The sequence below is a fragment of the Phasianus colchicus genome, chromosome 9, assembly GCF_987193195.1.
Source record: "Phasianus colchicus chromosome 9, bPhaCol1.hap1.1, whole genome shotgun sequence".
Lineage (NCBI taxonomy): Eukaryota > Metazoa > Chordata > Aves > Galliformes > Phasianidae > Phasianus > Phasianus colchicus.
This window is the reverse complement of record NC_143444.1, coordinates 26,186,734-26,207,374: the sequence shown is the minus strand read 5'-3', so window position 1 is coordinate 26,207,374 and position 20,641 is coordinate 26,186,734. Positions and strand designations below refer to the sequence as shown.

Below are 20,641 nucleotides of genomic sequence, written 5' to 3'. Positions count from 1 at the left end.
TTTTGTTCCCTTAGCTCTGTTTTCCCCAATCTGAATTACATTAAAATAAAGACCCAGTTGTTTTCTTTTCTACTGTGCAGTAAGAAAAAATATTCACAACAAACATGACAATATATCAAACAATATTTCTACACAAGTTACCTTGATACCTCTGTCACTTAAGTATCATAAGAAAACATTTTAAGACATATACAAACAAAACTAGCAAAGTGTTACAACTTATAATAAATTAACCAAAAGAAAAAATAACTTTATATATATATATATTTATATTATATATACACATACACACACAACAAAATGACACAATAATATGCTTCTTCCCATAGTTTAAGTAAACAAATAAGTAGACTAGCCAAACTAGCTATATTTGATTTTGGCCATATGCATCACATCGGCAATTAAATAAATAAGTGTTTCAAGCAACATAAACAGTGTTCCAAATGTGCCAACACAGCCCAATTATATTAGCATGGGCTATAAAGTGAATTTGAAAATTCTTAACAAATTTAAAGCAAATGTATTCTTTCTAAACACATTACATTTAACTATGATACTAAGATATGTAAATAATTTCGTAGCACCTACTGCTCAAACCAAGGAAGTTTTTGATCAAAATTAAGTTTTTTTCTTTTTTTTAAACTTTTGTTCTGCTGATATCCCATACTGATGACTTAAAGAAAAACCATCTTGCAACTCATCTCCTTGCTTTTGGGTTTTGACTGTGGGTAACTGCGTGCCTGGGAAGAACACTCTCCCGTACTGTATTTAATATTTTTATTACATGCTATGAAAAGATACGAAGATCATCTGTTTGTAGCCCATCCTTCAAAAAACAATCTACTAATCCAGTTTAAAACACACATCTTGATCTCTAAAAAGTTACCAGTGCAGTATGAACATGACAAAGTTGTCAATTTCCCCTAAATTAGCCAGTCAAAATATTTTTTCTCAAATCCAGATTCTCTTGTAAAAATTCTTTATATTTTATAAAAATAGATTTTTCTTGAAACCCATTTTCAGCAAAGAGACCACCTCTTTGGCAACATTGTTAATGTTATTTAAATTGTTATGTCATCAGGTATCCCCCTCTACCCCATTCCCTAACAGAAGACTGTTTAGTTCACATGATATAAAAGAAAAGGAAAAATAAAAAAAGTTGCAAAATTATGTTCTTCTTTTTGCAATTTTTATTGTTCCTCTTTAATTTACCAGGGGGGTTTACCAATCTGATTAGATCAATGTTTTCAAAAGAAGAAAAGAAAAGAAAAATCTTTTTTCTCGCTTTTAATCCCATTAGTTTGTAAAAATTGTTTTTGTTTTCTTATTTTTTTCAAATGAGTGAATGGTCATCTTAAAAAGACCCACCTTCAAGGAAGGTAGTAAAACTAGCTGGCCGGGTAAAAATCCCTGCACATTGTTATCTATGTATATTATATTCAACAACGACAGCTATGAAAGAACATTCAATGCATCAAAGGTTTTTTTTTTTTTCTAAGCATTATAAAATCCTTTCCTGTTCCTCACAGGATATCCAATGTTTTAATACTTAGGCAACACTGGCTTATAAAGTCCATGGTTGAATATAAGCCTTGAAGAGTTTTTTTTGTTTTGTTTTGTTCGTATATATATTTATATATATATATTTTAGTAAGTAAGGATATGAAATTCAGGATTTGTGGGTTTTATTGGTTTTAAAGGAAACTTGCAATACTCTGTCTCCTAAACGGTATCCATTAAGGCTGGCAATCGCCATGGCAGCTTCGTCGTAGTTGGTCATGGTGACAAAGCCAAATCCCTTGCACTTGTTGGTGTTGAAATCGCGGATCACCTTGACGTTATTGACTGCTCCGAAGGGACCAAACAGCTGCCACAGCACACTCTCATCTGAGTCGGGAGACAAGTTGTAGACGAAGATGCACCATCCAGTTCCAGTGTGACCAGGGATATTCATTCCGACAAGGCTCGTCATACCATCAATTGTGATCGGGGAGAACCTACCAAGTAAAAAGAGGGGTCTATTCTAAATATATCTCTTGGTACAAGCTACACGGAACCAAGATTTCAAGGTAAATAACTGGGTATTAACTTAGGTTCTCAATCCTATCCCTGGAAGATTACCACTTATCAGCCTGGGTCTCTAACTCCTCTACTAGATAAAAAAAAGACTGAATCTGGGCAAAAGGGCTTTTCCCTTCAAGGATAAAGCCAACTGAAATGTTATAAACATCCAGAAGTTTGTCCTTAGCATTTCTTTCAAGTCAAATATCGTCTTCACATTCTGCTTAAGAAGGTCTGGAGGAGTTTCAGAGCGATGGAAAACTAACGCTTTGCTTTTAAGAAGTTTGCCGTGCAAAAAACAGAGCCTTCAAAGTTTAACTGAAAGAGTAACATGAAATACTTTGAAATACTGTTGTCAGGATTCACCTGTACCAGTAAACTCTTTTGGCTGAACGTACTATCAGACAGCTCTGGAAGTGGTAGATTTTAATTCTCCCTTCACAGCCCTTATCTGACAAACTGGGAAAAAAATCCAGTTTAAGAAGTCCTAAAGCCAGTCAGCCAAATATACAAAGATTTTATGCAACAATCACAAAGTAGAAAAGTCCATCAATGTAATCAGTGGGCATGTCACTAATACCTTCATACTGTGAGACTCCATGTCCATAGCAGGATCTCAGGCTCTTCAGATAGTCAATGGAGAGAGAAACAAGCTCCTGGAAATCTAACAGAACTCCAAGCTCCCTGCACTGCCTTTTAGGGGGCTGTTGTGTTTATCTGAACATGTGAACTAGAAAGCTGAAGCCAGGTGATGTGTTCATGGACAAAGAACTGGCACAGATAAGCACAGATTGGGCAGGACCTATGGAGGACATCTGAACAGCCTTCTGCTTGAAGCCAGACTAAATGGAGTGAGACTGGACCTCACCCACAAAAGGTTTTGAAGTCTTCAAGGGTGAGAACTTCACATGCAAAGCCTCTGCTATGGGTTTGACCATCCTCGCTATTCACAATTCTTCCCATACATCCAGTTGAATTTCCCCTTGCTGCAGCCTTTTTCTGTTGACTCTCGCCCTTCTGCAACCTCTAAGAGCATGGTTTCATATTCTTTTTAATGCCCTTGCAGGTATCTGAAAACAGCAGTCAGGGGCCGAATTCTGTATTTGCCTTTCCTGAATTTCACCAGGTTCCTCCAGCTCAAAGTTATCACAAAAGCAGCCACAGCCAACAGCACAAGAACTGCCCCCACTCCTGCACCACACCAGTGCTGCCCAGTTACAGGGAGGTGTGCTGCAGCCTGTGACTCAGGTTATTAATGAGGATGTTAAGCAGTATCAGCCTTCAGGATCAACATAATTTTCCCTTCAAGAGTTTGAAAAAAATGACATGATTTCTGAAGCTACACTTTGGGATATGTTTTAAAATGATAACTGCACAGAGAAAAAAGTCTTAATAAAAACCCAGTTTCACACCAATTCAATGATGAGTTTTAATACCAAAACTGAATAATTATTCCTCAGGATTTTGAGTGAGGACTGAGGGAATGGAGGGGGGCACTCACAGCATCACTAAGATGCTCGTTCATGCTCCAAGACTTCTTTCATAATTCCAATGTTTCCACACCCGTTTTGCTATCCACACATTATGCAGTGCATACTTCATAACTATAAAAGAAACTGCATACTTGATGGCTGCTTCTTTTGACTCCTGATGGCACTTAATACATATATTTGAGGAGAGTAGATGCTTGGAATACACATTTGGAGCTGAAGAACATCACTGGGGTATTGCTACACTATAAATGAGCAGTTTGCAAACGCTCACAGCCTCGGATCCTCAGACATACACAGACGTTTGTAAAAACAGCTTATTAAGAATAAATGACAGTCTTCCTACTGAACTTCACTTTTCACAAGTGAACATCCTTTAGTTCCTCTCCCACATAGCGGATCTAGCAACAATATCACAACGGTTCGTTCAGCAAGGCTCTGCTAACTTGCTTCTAGAGCTCAGGAAATGGAGATGGCAGGACAAAGCCATTTTATATGATTTTTCTACCACCTGACATGGTGGAACTGTACACAGGGCAGCATGGACAATAGCTTGTACAAGCCAACAGCTTCACATTCCTTTAAAGTCAGGAAGATGGAACTTAAAGCCCATTGCTGTTAAGTGCCAACTGTGCTAGTAACATATTGAAGCCAGGAAAACAGTTGACTGTTTTCTCTATGTTTAAATTTAACGTGAAGACAGCACTAATATGTACACAATGCTGTACGTGACATTACTGTAAAACCTGTACAATGACAGAGCCTACCATGCTCTTCCATAAAATTCTGCATTAGGAAGTTCTGCATGGATACAAAGGAGTAAAGTTTCATACAGTTCACTGAAGAGCAGCTTTTCCCCTTGAAACATTTAGGAGCTACACAGCTTTCAACTACCAGTGGGCCATGAGCACAGGAGCTAATATGACTCCAAGAAAATATCCACGAAACCAGTACAGATCTACTGACACAAATACAACATTACCTAGTGCTGGGAGCAGAGCTCTGAGTTACACACATGACCTGAAGTCAGTGTCAATAAAACCTGTGGTCCACCCAAGTACAGCTTATCTGCTGTCTTTATTTCTCTACATACAGGATGCAGGAGAACAAACTGAGGTCCAAACCTAGGAACACTACATAGTTTAGAGTCAGAAGTCAATACAGTATTTTTCTAGTGACCTTACACTTATAATTACAGAATTTGCTAGTAAAATTTTGAGACCTGAAGAGAGGAAAAAAGCCAATTAAAAATGCCTGAAGAACAACTATTTAAAACAAACAAGCCATTGCTATTTCAAGTTAATGCAGACGTATGACAAACAAGCAGGAAACTCATTTTTGTTCTCTGAAGGTAATATGAAATCAGAACTGTGAAGCCTTGCTAGTCAGAACCAAGCACTGCAATTCTGGAGAGGTAAAAAAACCCAAAGAAAACTCCCTGAGTACCACCATCTTCTGAGAGTTATTCACATCTGATAAATACTCGAGGCTCTGAGTCCTGCAGTTTCTGGCAATTCATCAAGAGACAAAGGAGAGGGAAGAACTCAGAAGCAGAGCATGATAGATTCTGGTGCTAGTTCTGAGACCACCACCAAGTACACAGTCATGACAACAGTGCACTGATGAACACGAGGAGCATGCAGGGAAAGCATGCAGCCTGTTTTGAGCACTGCTTCACTTCCATAAAGCAGTCTTGTTGCAATCTCTGTACAGCAGCTACTGTGGCAGCAGTTAGAAGTACGCTGCTGTCCTCTGCTAGCTACAGATATACTTACCATACCATTTACAGCATGAGCTTTGTAAAAAAGATCAAGCCATTTCCATGTGTGGTGAGCAGACCACTTCAGAAGATTAAGTAGTATTTTCTCATCTTAACTGTGGGAATAGCTGGACGTCTTACATCAGGAGTAAGACTACACCTTTATTTTGCTGTAAAGTCTGCTTGCATTGATGTGTGCCATTAGGAGAAACACTGACAATATGTCAACTCATTTTAGCTATCAGACATTGAACACACTGATGAAACAGCAGAAGTGCACATCAGCTGGACTTTCACACACAAGAGCACATACACACAAACACATCGCTACTTGAAACAAAAAATAAATCAAGCATCACTAAAATCTCAAAGTATTAAACCTGTAACAAAAGAAACGTAGGGCAGATTAAGGTGCACACAGCTACAGCCTGAAGTCAAACTTGGGAAGCCTGATGTAGGACGATGAAGGTCTTAACTGAGAGACAATAGTAACCAAATTCCATTTTCAGCTGTTACATTACACAATCAAATCAGAGATTTAAAAACTCAAGTTAATAATTCTGATTCTGAACCAAGTGGACAGGACAGCTTGAGTTTGAATGCTTGTAGCTGTTGCACCTCAACCATTTGAGAAGCCCGCCTGTAAATAAAAAAGGTTGAAAAACCCACAGAATTTGTGTGGCCTTGAAAAGGAACAAAACCAACTGAAGTCCAAACTTAAAAAGAATTTGACATGCTGGTGGAAGAAAAGAAGGAATTAAAAAAAATAAAGTTAGTGAATTAAAAAAAATAAATCGTAGCACCAATCTGTGCCAACACGGACATCTGGCAATCTGTGGAATTCTAATTACCTCTTTACGCCATAGGCCATATTAAGCAAATTGTCCAGCCTGAAAAGAGAAGGAGGGTCTTTGGGTTAATGTCTCACAGATGGCAAGATCGCTCAATGGAACTATTATTAATAGCGTTCCATTTTCAAAGAAGAAATGTTCAACAAGTTTCCCACACATCTAAAGAGCCTAACAACTCGTGGCCTGCTTTGTTAAGTTTGAGATTGTGCTTAAGTTTCCACCACTGCATTTAAAGCAATTGTAATTCATCTACGGCCTTAACAAAAGCCCTACTTCTTCTGGTTTGATTTGGTTTTAACAAGATTGACTTCTGGTTTGTCAATTTAGACAGCATTATGAACTCTTTGCAAAAATTCAATTGCTCACCTTCCAAATTAACTTGGAAAGAATGACAGTACAAAATGAATGGAATTGAAGAAAATCTTGATTTTAGCTACTTTAACATAATCTCCCCACTAGTACACTTAGTAACAATCCTGCACAATACATCAGTTCAAATGACCACAAAATTTTGCAGAATGCATACAATCATCTGCTTTCTGTAAGCCCTTTACTGAAGCTGTAACTCTACAGGACACAGCTGCATTGTAAGATACACCAGATACGTGTTTGCTTTTAAATCAGTCAGATTACTTTATGATCTTCATTCATTAGCACTTAGCCAACGAAAAACTAGAATAACTTTTGAGTAATTTGGTAAAGTTACTCAGTTATGGAAGCAGTCACTTTTTTCCCCAAAAAGAGACTTCAACTTGAATGCTGAGTTGCCTGAAAGCTGTTACAAGAATAACGAGGACATCATGTATTGCAAACACTGGCTTATGTATCAGATGGAATCAGTATCTTCAGAATATATACAATAAAGTATCTCCAAAGATATCTGTGGAAACACATCAAGCACTAATACAAGGTCTCTTCACAGTAAGAGCAGATATCTTAGGCTAAATTTAATGATACTGCTGCCGACTGGAACAGACTCAGCTTTTTTCCTGCTACCAATCCATTGTCATTAACATCAAAGTCTAGGCTGCATCAAAACTGTAATAATACAGCAGAAAATAAAAGCATTACCAAAAAAACTGCTAAGAACAGGGTAGTCACTGCTCACTTGATTTTCAGTGTAACTTTGTTCTGTCCTCCCTTTTTCTATGAGGCTTCATGAGATCCGATAGTACAGTACTTCAGCTGTTTTAGTAAATACGACATGACTACTGCTGTCAGCAGATTTTCCTCCTCATTCTCCAGGAAAGAATATTTAATTTTACAAAGAAAATCAGGTCAGCCTACGCAACTAAAGCACATTTCTCCTGCACAGCACCTGCCCCACATCGTCATCGCTGGTAGAACTTCAGTTCTTTTCCAGGTAATTACCTGAATCTCTGAGCCTGGTGGTGAAGCGGTCCAGGGTAGCGTCTGTTGGGAGATTGATACAGCTGTGAAAGGAGTGCCTGGCTTGTTTTCTGGCTGGGGTTATTGGCAAACTTCACAGTAATTGGTTCTGTAGCACCGCTAGGCTTCTGGCCATTTAGTCCCTTTATGGCTTCTTCCGCCTCTATTCTCTTATCAAAACGGATAAATCCCACACCTCGAGAAACCCCTGGGAAGTGGAAACATGCAAACAAATGAATATATGCAGGAACAGCCTCATCTATGTCACGATGAAACAGAATGTTCATTTTGATTTAACACGCTGCTTGCAAATTAAGATAAGTCTTATTATAAAGAAAAATACCATTCCCCAGTTGTGTTCTTTGCAATTAGATCCTACAATGTTTAATATAATTGTTTCAAGAAAACAACACTGTTTTTTCCAACCCCTTATTAAAAAAAGCATACAAGTACAACTCTAAGCAGTAATAACTATAGATACTGGATATGTATTTTACACTAGAAAAAAAATCACATCGTCTTCAACCCAACCACCAGCAAGCATTTGCAATTTTACCATCTGGAAAAACATGCACATGTCAAGGAAACTTTTTTTTGTTTAACCTGTGACTTGATCAACCAGAATCCGTGAGGTGATGATGCGCCCATATTGTGAGAATAACTGCTCTAATTCTTTCTGGGTCATTGTTTTCGGAAGGCCGCTGACATACAAGTTCGCATCTCTGATTGATGCTGAACTTGGACGGGCATATGACACCTGGGGATTTAAGAAAAAGAAATACCCGTTAGTAAGCAGAGCTGCCCTCTGCATTTTTAAGACACAGATTTTCTTCTCCACGAGAATAAACCTTACATGCAGTAGGCTGAACAGCCCTGGAGCCGAGGTGCTACCTGTCAAAAATCCAAACCAACCAAACCAGGAAAGGTTACAAGAACAAAGGCAGCTGGAGACTTTGACAACAAATGCAAGGGTTCTTTAAGCACGGGCACAAAATAGCTTTTGTTCAGAGGTAGATTAATGTGTGACCTCCTACACACTGCTTTGTAAATTTACCCCCATGAGCTGTGGGTGTGTGGATGATGTACTGCATCCAATGTGCAATAACCTTACAACACACAGCATCCTCAAGTTCTAGGGTGCTTTTCTTCAAGTACCTGAAGCAGATCAGGTTATTTTCAGAGTGATCTTTTGTACTCTTTGTATTCTCATCCTGAGCTGGCAAAACCTGCTCTAGATGAAGAGCAAAGAGCTGGTAAAATTCAACTAAATGAACATCTGCTGAGGGAACTGCATACTGACACTCACTGTCATATCTGCAGTTTATCACAAGAAGTTCCCTTGCGTTGCAAGCCCAAACCAGACCATAAAATATTATGACCAAATAAACAAGAAAAGCAAGCTGAGGCACTGCATGTATGCCATCAAAAAATTATTAAATCATATCTTTCAACTGCTCTTCTGCCTACAAAAACACAAATCCAGAGCTAAAAGAAAAAAAATCAGATCTATAAATTGTAATCAGATCTATAAATTGTAATATGTGCATGAAAAGCCCTCTGCACTGTTAAGATATACGCATTTAGCATAGCAAATTGAACAAGAACACTTCCCAGATAAGGCCTAATTGCAAGCATTCAGCACAGATCACGAAGAATTACTTTGCAGCACATCTGAAACAGTCAGATCTAAACCTGAATATTTTGTACTTCATCTTGATTTAAATATAAACAGATCAGTACATTCCTGCACCATCTCTTAAAATGCCTTCTGGAAGAAGCGAGGGGTCACAAATATAATGCTTCCAGTGATCGGCCTCCTCTCTTCCCCCAGCCTCAGCCCCAACACAAATGATGTCAAATGGATGTCTTTATGTGTTCTGTGTCAAAGAGTTGTCTTTATGCGCTCCACACCTAAAAATAGATGTTGACTCAACACAGAAAATGATGTGAATGACTAATATTTGCTTCCACTATCTTCTGCACATAATAGCAGACAAACTCAAGATTTTTCGTTTTAATATTTTTGGCAACTTCTTTGTAACTTGTACATTTATACGTAACCTTTTCAAACTAACATTTTGAGAGAAGGCTAAAAAGAGGAGGTAAAAAAATTTAGGGAAAGAGATGGAAAAAAAGATTAAATAAAACATTTGCATCAACTGAGACAAGCTCAGGGGAAGCACACAGGCCCAACAAGCTGGAAAACACCAGACATGGTGCTTGAAATCAGTTTTGCTGCGTGTGGTTTGGTGGCTTCATGCTCACCCCTCAGGCAAGTACTGCTGCATGGCCATGGTGTGATCTGGCACAGACCCTGGAAGACCAGCTCCCAGAACTGAGACCTGCTGCCAGGCACGAGGAACAGGAACAGGGTTGGCTTTTGAGTTTCAGAGCATGGCCAGATAGCAGGGGGATCAGCCCCACACCGGGTGCAGAGCGTGAGGCTGAACCCATCTCCTGAGGTCAGAGAGGTGCCTGCTGCCCAAAGCCAGGCTCACACCACAACATCAGGCCAAGCAGAGCCTCTCTGCACCCCGCGAGCGCCTTACCTTAAGAGGCTACTGCCAAGGTTCAGACACCTCCAGCTTAACCTGCTTCAGGAATAACAATTTAAAAAAACACTTAAGAGCCTCTCTGGAGCAGGGGTAGGGACCTTTCCTATTCCTCAAAACTGAGCTCTGCAAAATTAATAAAGTTTCTAGGAAAACAGCCAGAGGTTTCCTTTGGGTTTTCTCACTCTGGCACATTCATTAACCAAATGCCACATTACAGGGAAGATGAAAAGTACTGGGATATGCAAAAACACCGCTTCCCAGAGCACCGAGTGCCTGACATTTTATATATAAGTACATGCACACACCTCTACGTAGGAAAAAAAAGGCTCAGCTCTTTTCTTGTGGGCTATGCAGAAACGCAGAGCTAAGAGCCTGCATGCTCAGAAATTCATCTTCTCTCAGTACATGTAAGACGCATCATCCCTCAGATCTAATTCTTATTTCCTCCTGAAATCAAACACTCGGGTTGCAGGGGAGCCTGGGCCAAAGAAAGAAGCTGCCAAAAGCAACTCAGCTCTCTTCAATATCAAGGAGAAAAGGTTGCAAGTTGAATGGACATGAGGCAGTAGTGTCAATTATTTATCTCCTTTTGAATCTTTTTCATCTTCCCTCTGAGGTCAGCCAATGACAAATCGATTGGTTACACCACACCATCCTGCTTTCAAGCTATTATTCAGTTAGTGCTGAGGACTGGATGTCTTCCCATGTATTAACTACCTAAGGAAGAAAACATCCATCCCAACCCTCCCTCCATCTGAGGAAAAGCAACGTATACTAAGCAAGTTAAAATGGGTGCCGAAATCAGCCCTCATTTTATCACTGAACTATAAAGGACTCAGGAAGAAGGCTGCATTAATTCTTTATTTTTACATTGCTCAGAGCAGTGTTAATGCTCTATAACAAAACGGCCCGTTGAAAAAAGAACATGGAAATCTCAGCCACCAAAAGAAATCAGCTTGAGTCGAAGCACACCAAACTGCTGCCTGAACTGGGCATTTCTCAGCATTCAAGTGACTGTCCATTTGTATGGGCATGATACTGCATTTCACTACATAAGATTATTCTTTGCTCCTCTGCAAGGAAGATAAAATACCATCTGATTCATTTTACAGCTTACTGACCTCCAATGTTAGTTACTCTATATACTTTAGAAACAATATCCTAGCTAGAAAACCTCTCGTCTGTGAGCATCAACCTATAAGGGCTTCTCTCCAGGATGAGCTGCCTTCTAAAGAGTCTAGGCTGCACTGCTCACTCCAAACACTACTAGGGAGATATGGGGTCCAGTATTTCATACCTTTCACTGTAATGAACCATTCTCTTTGCTCATGAGCAAAGAAGAATCTCCAAGTCAAAGCAATTACTTACCCTATTGATTCCCTACTATTTCCCAATGCAGAAAACCTTTTAAAAAAATTTCTAACCTCCAGACTTAGCATCATGTAAATCAACGCAGTCTGGTCTTTCCAAGTCAGAGAGCCCACAAAGGCACCTAGAGGCATGAACGCATCCCATTTGTCTTCCAAGGCATGGCTCTGGATGTTATCAGCCACCATTTCAAGAATGAAGCTCCTAACTGTTTCACTGCTGCTTCTCTTCAAAGACTCCTTCAGCTCAAATGCTAATCCTGGACTTCTCAAAGTTTTCATGAAACAAACCAGAGTGACCTCCTGGCTGCCGTCTGCTCCAGAGAGGACATCACTGTTAAGTGACACCCTGGGCAGCCTTCAGAAAGTCCTGTATCACATCTTCAGAAGTACTGAGCTTCGCTGTGACCTTAAAAACATTTCTGAAAGGCTTTGTTTTGCCTGCATGATGAGCTCTCAGATGTAGGATCACTGGCGTGATTGTGGGGTGAGTCACTCAGTTTTCATGCAAGGTCCAACTCCGTAAAATGGGGACAAACCTGTCCTGTGCCCACCACCTCCTATGGCACTGATGCGCACTGGAAGCAATTTAACAGATGCAGTCAGAGCACACAAGCACAGTCTCCCTTCCTGACCATGACATAATTCCAGACAACTCACTACAGCCAGAAGACACTGTTTCCTCACAGCCACTCATCCATGCCTCAATCCTGTGCCAAAACTCAGTGAGAATTAACTTTGTAAGGACTCACCCAAGAACTAAGATCTGGAATATCTTCACGTCAGAGGCACTACTTCCTCTCCTGTTCCTAGGCCTGGGCTGAGGATGGCAGTGGAGTGACAGGGGCTTTTGGAGATTGACAATGCACTTTGCCACATAGCAATTCAATGCTGTTTTGCTGGGACTCACGATTGCTGATAAGATGCAACAGTCTATTCCAACACTTTAAGAGAAGCATCCACAGATGACAACCTACAGGCACTCTGGCTGTATCAAGAGCTGGGCTAAGAAATAATTGCTCCAGCTCTGCAGAATGAAAAGGAGCTCATTGGCAAAACTGAAGCAGTTAAAAAAGACATTTCAATTAAGAGCAGATGCACAAAACTACAGGTAAAGACTCTCTGGTGCCCGCTGAAAGCAGCAGAGCCAAATCTGAACCTTCAAATTCACCCCTGAAAGGTCCTTTGAGTCACATCATCGCTGCAGGCAAAGGGATTTGTTAACCAGCATTGAAGTCCAAGCAAGAATGCAGACAGAAGCCCTTAAAGAGCAAAAACCTCAAACTTCGTCACAGCTTTCCAGATCTGAACAATCCTTCCATCCGAGGCTTTATCCAAGTGCTGCAGTTGCAGCATATGCCTCTCGTGAGGATTCTGACATGCAGAAGCTCGGGATAGGCGATTACCTTGATGACCAAAAGAGGCACAGAGCAGCCGTATCCCAAACCCACAGCTGCACATCCCGTACCCTGAGTTTTCAGAGAAGGAAGGTGTGCACCACACGCTGCAGCTCCGTGGAGAAGCACATGCAGACCTTCACAACACACAGCCAGCCCTACTGTCCCTGTGCTCAGCTCCACAGCCCCGCTCAGACCCACCACCAACAGCTGTTCCTTCCACAAAAGGAACAAAAGGAACCAGAGGCAGCTGATCTTCGGTTATCCTACAGCAACAGGACGGGCTGCAGCTTTGCAGAGAGTTGCAGACAGAGCCTGAATGCTGTAGAAATACCTGGCCTTTAGAGAAACACCAGATGAACCAAGTAACCAAGTAGTAACACTGTTACTTCACTTCCAGAACATACAGGAGTATTTTCTCCCTCAGACCTACTTGCTGTATTTTCAACTACCACCTCCCCGTCCTATTGATCAGAACAGATTAAAGCAGAAGTAAACATATGAATGACAGAAAAATAGTAGCAGTTCTCTCCCTTATTTTTTCACTGAACTGAAAATGAGAATAACCTGAGACACACAGAAGCAGCCTCTGACCAGAAAGGAATATGCTATTTCTTTGGTATTACGTCCACTAAAGCTTTGAGATAGAACCAAAAGGAATTCAAGGCTCACAGAACCCAGCTCCCTTCTCCCCTCACACAGGGTTCTTTCCACTCCAGCAGTTGGCACAGCACATTACCTGCTCCTGCGGGAGAAGAACAAAACAAACCTATTTCTCAGGCAACAGAGAAAAGGAAGGAGAAGGGGAAATAAGACTGCACTTCAGGTGGTCAGCTGCTATCTTTTTATTTCAAACCTGCTTTCAGAATTCTGTTCTGCCCTTGTTCCAGCATCCCCAACGTGAACCAGGTCACCTGAATCACCAGTAAATAGCAGAACACCTCCTTCGTGTCCTTTCAGATGCTGCCCGATTTTTTCAGGGCAGCGTAGGATTTAAGCAGCCTCTGCCCCATGCACAAACACTGTTTTCTCATATTTGATGCAACTGAATTGCGAGGCAATCTTCAACAGCAGCAGTGACCTTTCATACGCCTTTATGGATGGGCAAATTTAATTTCTAAAAATAGATTCAATTTCTGGAATATACATTTATTTCAACACACGCTGCATCTTCCCTCATTCTAGATTATTTTGTAGAACTATGCCAACCTTTAGCTGTAAAAATGAAGTGAAGCCCTTTTCCTCCCCTCACAAAATGAGGGTGCTATGAAACAGCATAAGTAACACATGCCCTGCAATCAGCTGAGGAGGAACATAGCATGTATAACCTATTACCACCGAACGCATAACACTTCCCTCAATGCTTGCTTTCCCCAAACAGATTTCTGCAAATAGTCACCTCTCGACTTTGACTTGAAAGGGCATCACTGACTTAAATAAAATGCACATAAATATTTTAGCTGCTTCAGTGAAAAGGGATTATTTATTATAACAATGAAATAAGAAAATGCGTTTCATTCGGTTATTTTAGTCTGCACATCTGAGAGCAGGCTGTGCTGGGCTGTTCTGCTGATCCTGCTGGAAGCCAGATCCTCCGGAGCCAGCATGGCTGCTTTGCAACGCATCAGGAGGAAGAGAGAACATTCGGCTGCCACGAGATGTCACAGAAGTGGAAAGGACAGGATCTGGGGACACACGCAGAACTGGAAGCTATCGAAATTATTTTTTTCTTCTCGTCAACAGGAATTAAGGCTTATGGGGGTCAAAAAACAAGAGCAAATGTGACCCCCCTGGAGCCAGCTATCACCCAGCCCAGGCACACAGACACAGGATTGCTGAAGCAAGGAGATGGGAGGGAACAGCCAGCAGGGCCAAGGTGACCTTGGGGTGCGGAAGCGATCCATGTCTCTAAAAGGCCTTGCACAGCTTATTTATGTGAACTTGCTATCCAGGCAGCTCTCAGACAAAATGCAGCTGAAGAAGTGCTAGTGCAGGCTGCAGCTATCCAGCACCCACAGACAGGCAGAGGCCGAAGGCTCAACCCATCCATGAGCACTGCACTACGGAACAAAAGCTGAGTCCTGCTCACAAGGAGAACGGCATAAATTCATGCTCACTACTTTTCCCATTCAATGTTATTTTAGTGTTTTAACTTATTTTTAGCCTACAGAGCGATATGCCACCAAGTCCCTCTCCATATATCATCTGAGAAATTTTTTTTTAATGCATTGGAGGTGAGTCTTTAGTAACTGTAAAGGCATCTTAGCTAGACTAAAGTAACAGCTCTAGTAATGAGGCAGAGGAGTTCCAGGAGATAGCATGCTCCAGAACCTGGCAGTGAACCCCACTGCACTGCAGGGCAGTGCTGCACAGGGAGCAGGTGAGCAGAACATAACAGTGCTGAGCACAGCTCTGCTGCTCCAGGCAGTGGGGACATGGCTGGTGGCACGGGCACTGCCAGAATGGGGAAAACATGGTTCACTGCGCAGTTAGCACCAACACAAGAAATCCTCCTTCTCTACAGCAGTGCTAGGGAGGCAGACTTCATCTAGGAAGTTTTTTTTAAATGAGCAATGATACAACTCAGAAATACAAAAAGCCATGGGTAAGGTAAGGTAGCCACACAATCCTACAATTAAGAACAGGGTTAGAGGCAGCTGGTTTGGTGTCCCTCTGTACAAAGGTTGGCTACTTCAAGAGATTCCTTTGGTTTGGTTGTTGGTGACAGTGTTAATATTTAAAAGCATGTTAAAGAAGTCTATACAGTTCCTTCCAACCCCTGACAAAATTACACAGCTCCTGTACATGTAGGTTAGGATGATCTCTGCTTATTAGATTTAATGGCTTTCAGGGGTCCAACAAAATGTCGCATGCTCCAAAGAAGTCTTGCAGCTATTAATAAGCATGAAACAAACTCCAATCTAATAAACTAATCAGTATTGATAAAATTTGAAGGGAATAAAAAAAATAAAGGAAAAAATATTTGGTAAGAAATTCTGGCATAATAGGTTTCTGCGTAGCACAAAAATTTCATTACTAAAGATAAGCCATTAAGCCTTCCCTTTTTAATTCTGCAATTTAATTAAGTGCATTCATGAGAAATGTAAAATCGTTTCAGGAGTTCTTGGAGGTTATTTTTAAGCTTACATGGTTCTGTAACTGGAGTACCAAATACAACAGCATTGCTCTGGCTCACAAAAATAAGAAATGTACAACACAAAATCAGTACTTAGGACAAGAAATGCAGCACCTTTGATAAAGCTGAATAGTGTTCAAAATATAGATCAGTTTTTAAAGATCTAAATCAAGTGCAGCATTAAAGCAGCGCTAAGTTCTTAATGAAGTTTTTAAGACACAGTAAGAGTTCTCCAAATATTTTACCTTTCCTGACAATGTAAGAGTAATCTGGAGAGCAACTCACTACTCAGCTTTTAACTGTAAGCAGAAGAAAGTGCTGAGTCCAAGCACACATTTCCACCTGCAGTGGTAGATAAGACCGGAGATTCTGCTGCTCTGCCATGTATTTTCCTGTAAATTTTTTTCTCGATTTAACTTTTCAAAATCAGGTGGAGAGCACCCAGACATACAGCCTGCATCCATACCTATGGGGTGGACCTGTCTGGTCTAAGGAAGGCCTGGAAGGAGTAAGGTCCATGCAACTGCTATGCTTAAAGCTCTCAGAACCTCTGCTCTTGACCGGCCAGAGCAGGGAAAGCTTGCTAAAAATGATCCTCAGTGATGCTAAGGAACTAATAAAGACACTTTTGCCTTAAAAAAGGAACCTCACCCTTTAAGGAGAAAAAGAGTACTGACCATATGCTACTTTCTCTAAGATGAACTGGTTCATGCTCCATGGATGCTTTCAAAACAAAATTATTCTATTTTAATATTCTATAACGTTTTCACCTTTAAGCACAACTGAAACACAGAAGAATGTTAAGAAAATGTTACAAATCTAAGTTCAGCATTCTCAAATATCTACTTCAGTTTGAATCACATTTGCTGCTTTGTCCCCTTCAGTTTTTTATTCGTATGTCCTAAGCTGCACTATTTATCAGATCTCAGGATGGAGAAATCTTCTGTAAGCCTTTCTGAAACAGCTTCATCAGCCAGGCAGCAAACAACACGACTGTAGAAATTTGCTTTTCTTGTGAGACCACTAAAAGAGGTCATTGAATAACTAATGGTCTATTACAACAATGAAATGAGAGACTTCAGTGGGATCTCTAATCCCTCCAGCTTTTAAAAGAGTAAATCAGACTAAGGATGGGGAAATGGAGATTTTTTTGAGAATGAAGTATCCGAACTTGAGAGATGCATCTTCAATACCTGCTAATGACACAAGCGTCACTGAAGACTAATTCCATGTGAAGGTACTTCCCATTAAGACAAAGGAAAATGTGCAAGTTAATTACAAATACGTGGTCCTGTATTTTACATCTGTTTATGGTAACAGCATCACTGCGGCTGTTCTATTCTACATTTAAATCTCACTGCAACATTTTAAGGGAGAGGGAGTAACAGGAGGCTCCTTAACAATAGCTACAATTTTAGAGAAGAGATTTCATCTCCTGCACATCTTTTCCCTGTTCCAAGAAGGAGCTTGTTAGCTGAGTGGCCCTCGCAGTGACAGATTGAAGTAGTGGTGAAATTGCCAGAAACTGTTTCAACTACTTTATCTTCTTCCTGAATTGTGCAAAAGGCTTTTTATATTGTCTTACCTTTATGGTTTTGGTCTGGAGTCTGAGTCCATTTAAAGTGTTAATGGCTTTCTCTGCATCCTTTGGATCAATGTAGTTAACAAATCCATATCCTAAACTCTGCCCTGTTGAAACAAAAAACAAGAAAAAAGGATTGAGTGTTTCGTTTTTTTTTTTTTTTTTTTTTTTGGAAGCACACAGTTTTCACTATCATGGTCAACATTTTCTTCACTGTTCCTTTCACCACCACTATCCCCTATGGTCTGTATGCCATTCTTCACTACTTCATTACCACCCAGAACTTTTTTTTTTTTTTATCAGCTCCTACTGTTAAAGCTTTTGCTCTGAAGATCCTACTTGCAAAACAGAAGGAAGCAAGCCCCACCCTTCTCCAAGAGGTCACTGTAAAGGTACAAGGCTTGACATCAGCAAAATTACATAAGAGTTCCCAATAAACCTAACTGGTTGACTTGCCAGAACAGTAAGGAGGCCACCACTTCAAAATTATAAACACACAAATGCTACAGTTTATAAACAAATCTATAGGTGTTTGAAAATGCAAGAATTAGGAAACAATGTTTTCACATCAACCTTTAGGCAGCTGACTGGGAAGCAGACAGCCGCCTTTACATCTCAGTTCATTGCTCAGCGAGCAGCCAGGAAATGGGAGGAGAAAGGACAGTTCTCGGATAAAAGATTGCATTAAAGCCTCCCTCGGCACATATAAGATGACAGCAAAAGCAAAACAGTACAACTGCTGCTGTGCATGGGATGGCAGGAGCCCGTTTCAGCAGCCAAAATCATTCCAACAGCTTCTGTTTTTGCTGTTTGACTAGCCAAACCTTGCTCGTGTGTGCAGCAGGAAGAGGAGACCCAGTTAGGAACTCCGGCACCAGCGAGGCAGCAGCAGCACGAGAACCTCATTCACACAGCACAGGAACAGAGCAGTGCGTCCGCAGGGGGCCATGGAAGCCCTACCAAAGACACCTCTTCCCAGTCCCCAGGAATCACACTGCAGCATCGATCTGAATGCAGTAGAAGAACACAGCTTCCCCCTCCTTCCTCTCACACCTCCTCCTGAAGTTATTTTGCACATTTGGAAAACGCAGTAATTGCTGTGTTTTTCCTTAAGGCACACGTACTTAAGACCCCACAGGCACAGATAAGCTCACCCCAAAAGCCACACGAGCCCAAGCAGGAAGCAGTGCCTCCTGCACCTTGGCCATGTTGCTGCCCATGTCAGCAAACCTAGCAAAAAAGGGGAGTGGGAACACCCCCCTAAAGCAGTGCCCTTGGACTTGGCTTGCCAGGAGGTTTCCATCCGCACAGCAACAACCCCAGCTCCCTCTCACTGGAAGAAAGCAGTGGCTGAAAAAGCAGCCGCACACGGAGCGCCTCGATGTACCCCGCAGGCACGGACTCTGCCTCCTCAGCACAAGGCTTTGTTTCTTTGTCTCCTGGACTACAAAAAAAGCATCTGTGTTTTTCTCAGACACCACCAAAAATACAGTGCTTGCTGTACCACAAATAGGGAGTGCTTCTGTCTTACAAAATCTGATCAAAGCACTAAGAGCTGCTAACCACACTACGGAATACCTTAAAAATCCATGGAAACACTGCAGCTCGTTCCTTAAGTGCCCACATGCAGGCGTATGGGTAAGAAATGGCTGTCTTAAACTACAATATATTCAGGGAGCAATTTCATCCAATCAATTTAAACTTCAGACAAAAGTCTAAAAACATACCCAGTCTTCTTAGAGAACTGAATTAATCCCAGCAAAAAAATAATTCTTACCTGATTTACATAGCATTAACTAAAAATGAACTGAAGGCTGCCTGAGCAGAAATACGGAGCAGATGCTCCTCCTGCTATGCCTTCCTCCTACTGCCTGCCCAAGATGCTCAATACAGCCCTAGCTCCTGTGCATCTGAATCTACCTTAACGCATTTTGCTTGGTACACTCCTAGGGAGAAGGGAGCCCTTCTCTAGGAAGCTACCCTTGTTTTGATAGAAGATAAAAAGGATCAGGGCCTGGGTACCCCAAGTCCATCTGCCTGCTCTTCCATCTCTCACACACTGATCCTCAGACACACACAGCTAACAAGGCTGGACAAGGTGCTGGGACTTGTGTCAGTCCAGACACAGGCTTCAGTGTCCCACCACTGCTGTACCATGCTACGTGCAAGGACTGTTAATACAGGAAAACAGTAACACAAATTTCAGGCCATTCAATCCTCTCCTTGGACTTCTCTGGTAACACTGTTCAAGTTCCGGTATCAGCATCTCCAGTTCTCACTACCACTGGAAACATATACAGGCATTTTGTCCAAGGCAAAGGATACTAACATGAAGAAAGCTGTTTGTGTGCATGTCTGTAGAACATGGTTTAAACAAAACAATCACTGTCATAAAATTTTGCCTAGACTAGTAGGTTCACAGATATGTAATCTTCATACTTCTGAACATCATAGAATATGTAACTACTGACAGTTGAAAGTTTGTTATCCATAAGCTATCCATTGTGTCTTCATATTAAGTATCTTAACTACTTCAATGGCTGTTCTAAAGAAGTTAGGACGTGTGTACTCAGCACTCTGAACACTGAGTTCCTGGTAATTAAAGAAAACCCAACAACGTAAGATAAAAAGCCCAAACCTCACAGCCTTTGCAGTCCGAATTCTTGGTGCCGTTGCTTCAATTAGCAAGTCCCCAACTGCTGCATGAGGCCATATGCTTCACTTTGCAACAGTGAAGCTGAAGGGAAAAATGTCTTTCCATTAAGAGCATGCCTCTTCAGAAAGATCTTTTGCTTGGACTACTTTGTGCTTTCAGGTATTTGGTATACAGCACATCTCTCCTGAATGCCACTGTTTAATGAAGACAGACACATCTCTCTCAGAAAGAAAGAAATTGGAAAGAAAATAAACCTAGAACCAAAATCATTTTGTGCAGAGCTTTACGACTGCTGGCAGACATCATAAAGTTTTACTGTGCTAAACATTTACAGCTAAGCAGCAAAGAAAGATATACCCAGCTAAAAATATTATTTTCAAATTACTCTCAGGAGCAAC

The 20,641-nt window shown here is 41.1% G+C and overlaps 1 protein-coding gene across 13 annotated transcripts in view; it reads right to left on the bottom strand.

The window, feature by feature from the left end:
- Nucleotides 1–291: 291 nt before the first annotated feature.
- ELAVL4 (ELAV like RNA binding protein 4) overlaps nucleotides 292–20,641 on the bottom strand; it is a 74,158-nt gene continuing 53,808 nt past the window's right edge. For 11 of the 13 annotated variants that reach the window (XM_090146647.1, XM_031602184.2, XM_031602210.2 and 8 more), the window contains exons 3-7: nucleotides 17,591–17,694; nucleotides 8,154–8,307; nucleotides 7,533–7,758; nucleotides 6,162–6,200; nucleotides 292–1,997 (exon numbers count right to left, since the gene is read on the bottom strand). In XM_090146647.1, coding sequence (XP_090002773.1) covers nucleotides 1,670–1,997; nucleotides 6,162–6,200; nucleotides 7,533–7,758; nucleotides 8,154–8,307; nucleotides 17,591–17,694 — 851 coding nt within the window. In that variant the 3' untranslated portion in view covers nucleotides 292–1,669. Of the gene's footprint in view, nucleotides 1,998–6,161; nucleotides 6,201–7,532; nucleotides 7,759–8,153; nucleotides 8,308–17,590; nucleotides 17,695–18,411; nucleotides 18,509–20,641 lie in introns of those variants that run through there. The other 2 variants (XM_090146651.1, XM_090146645.1) reach the window with 2 other exon arrangements.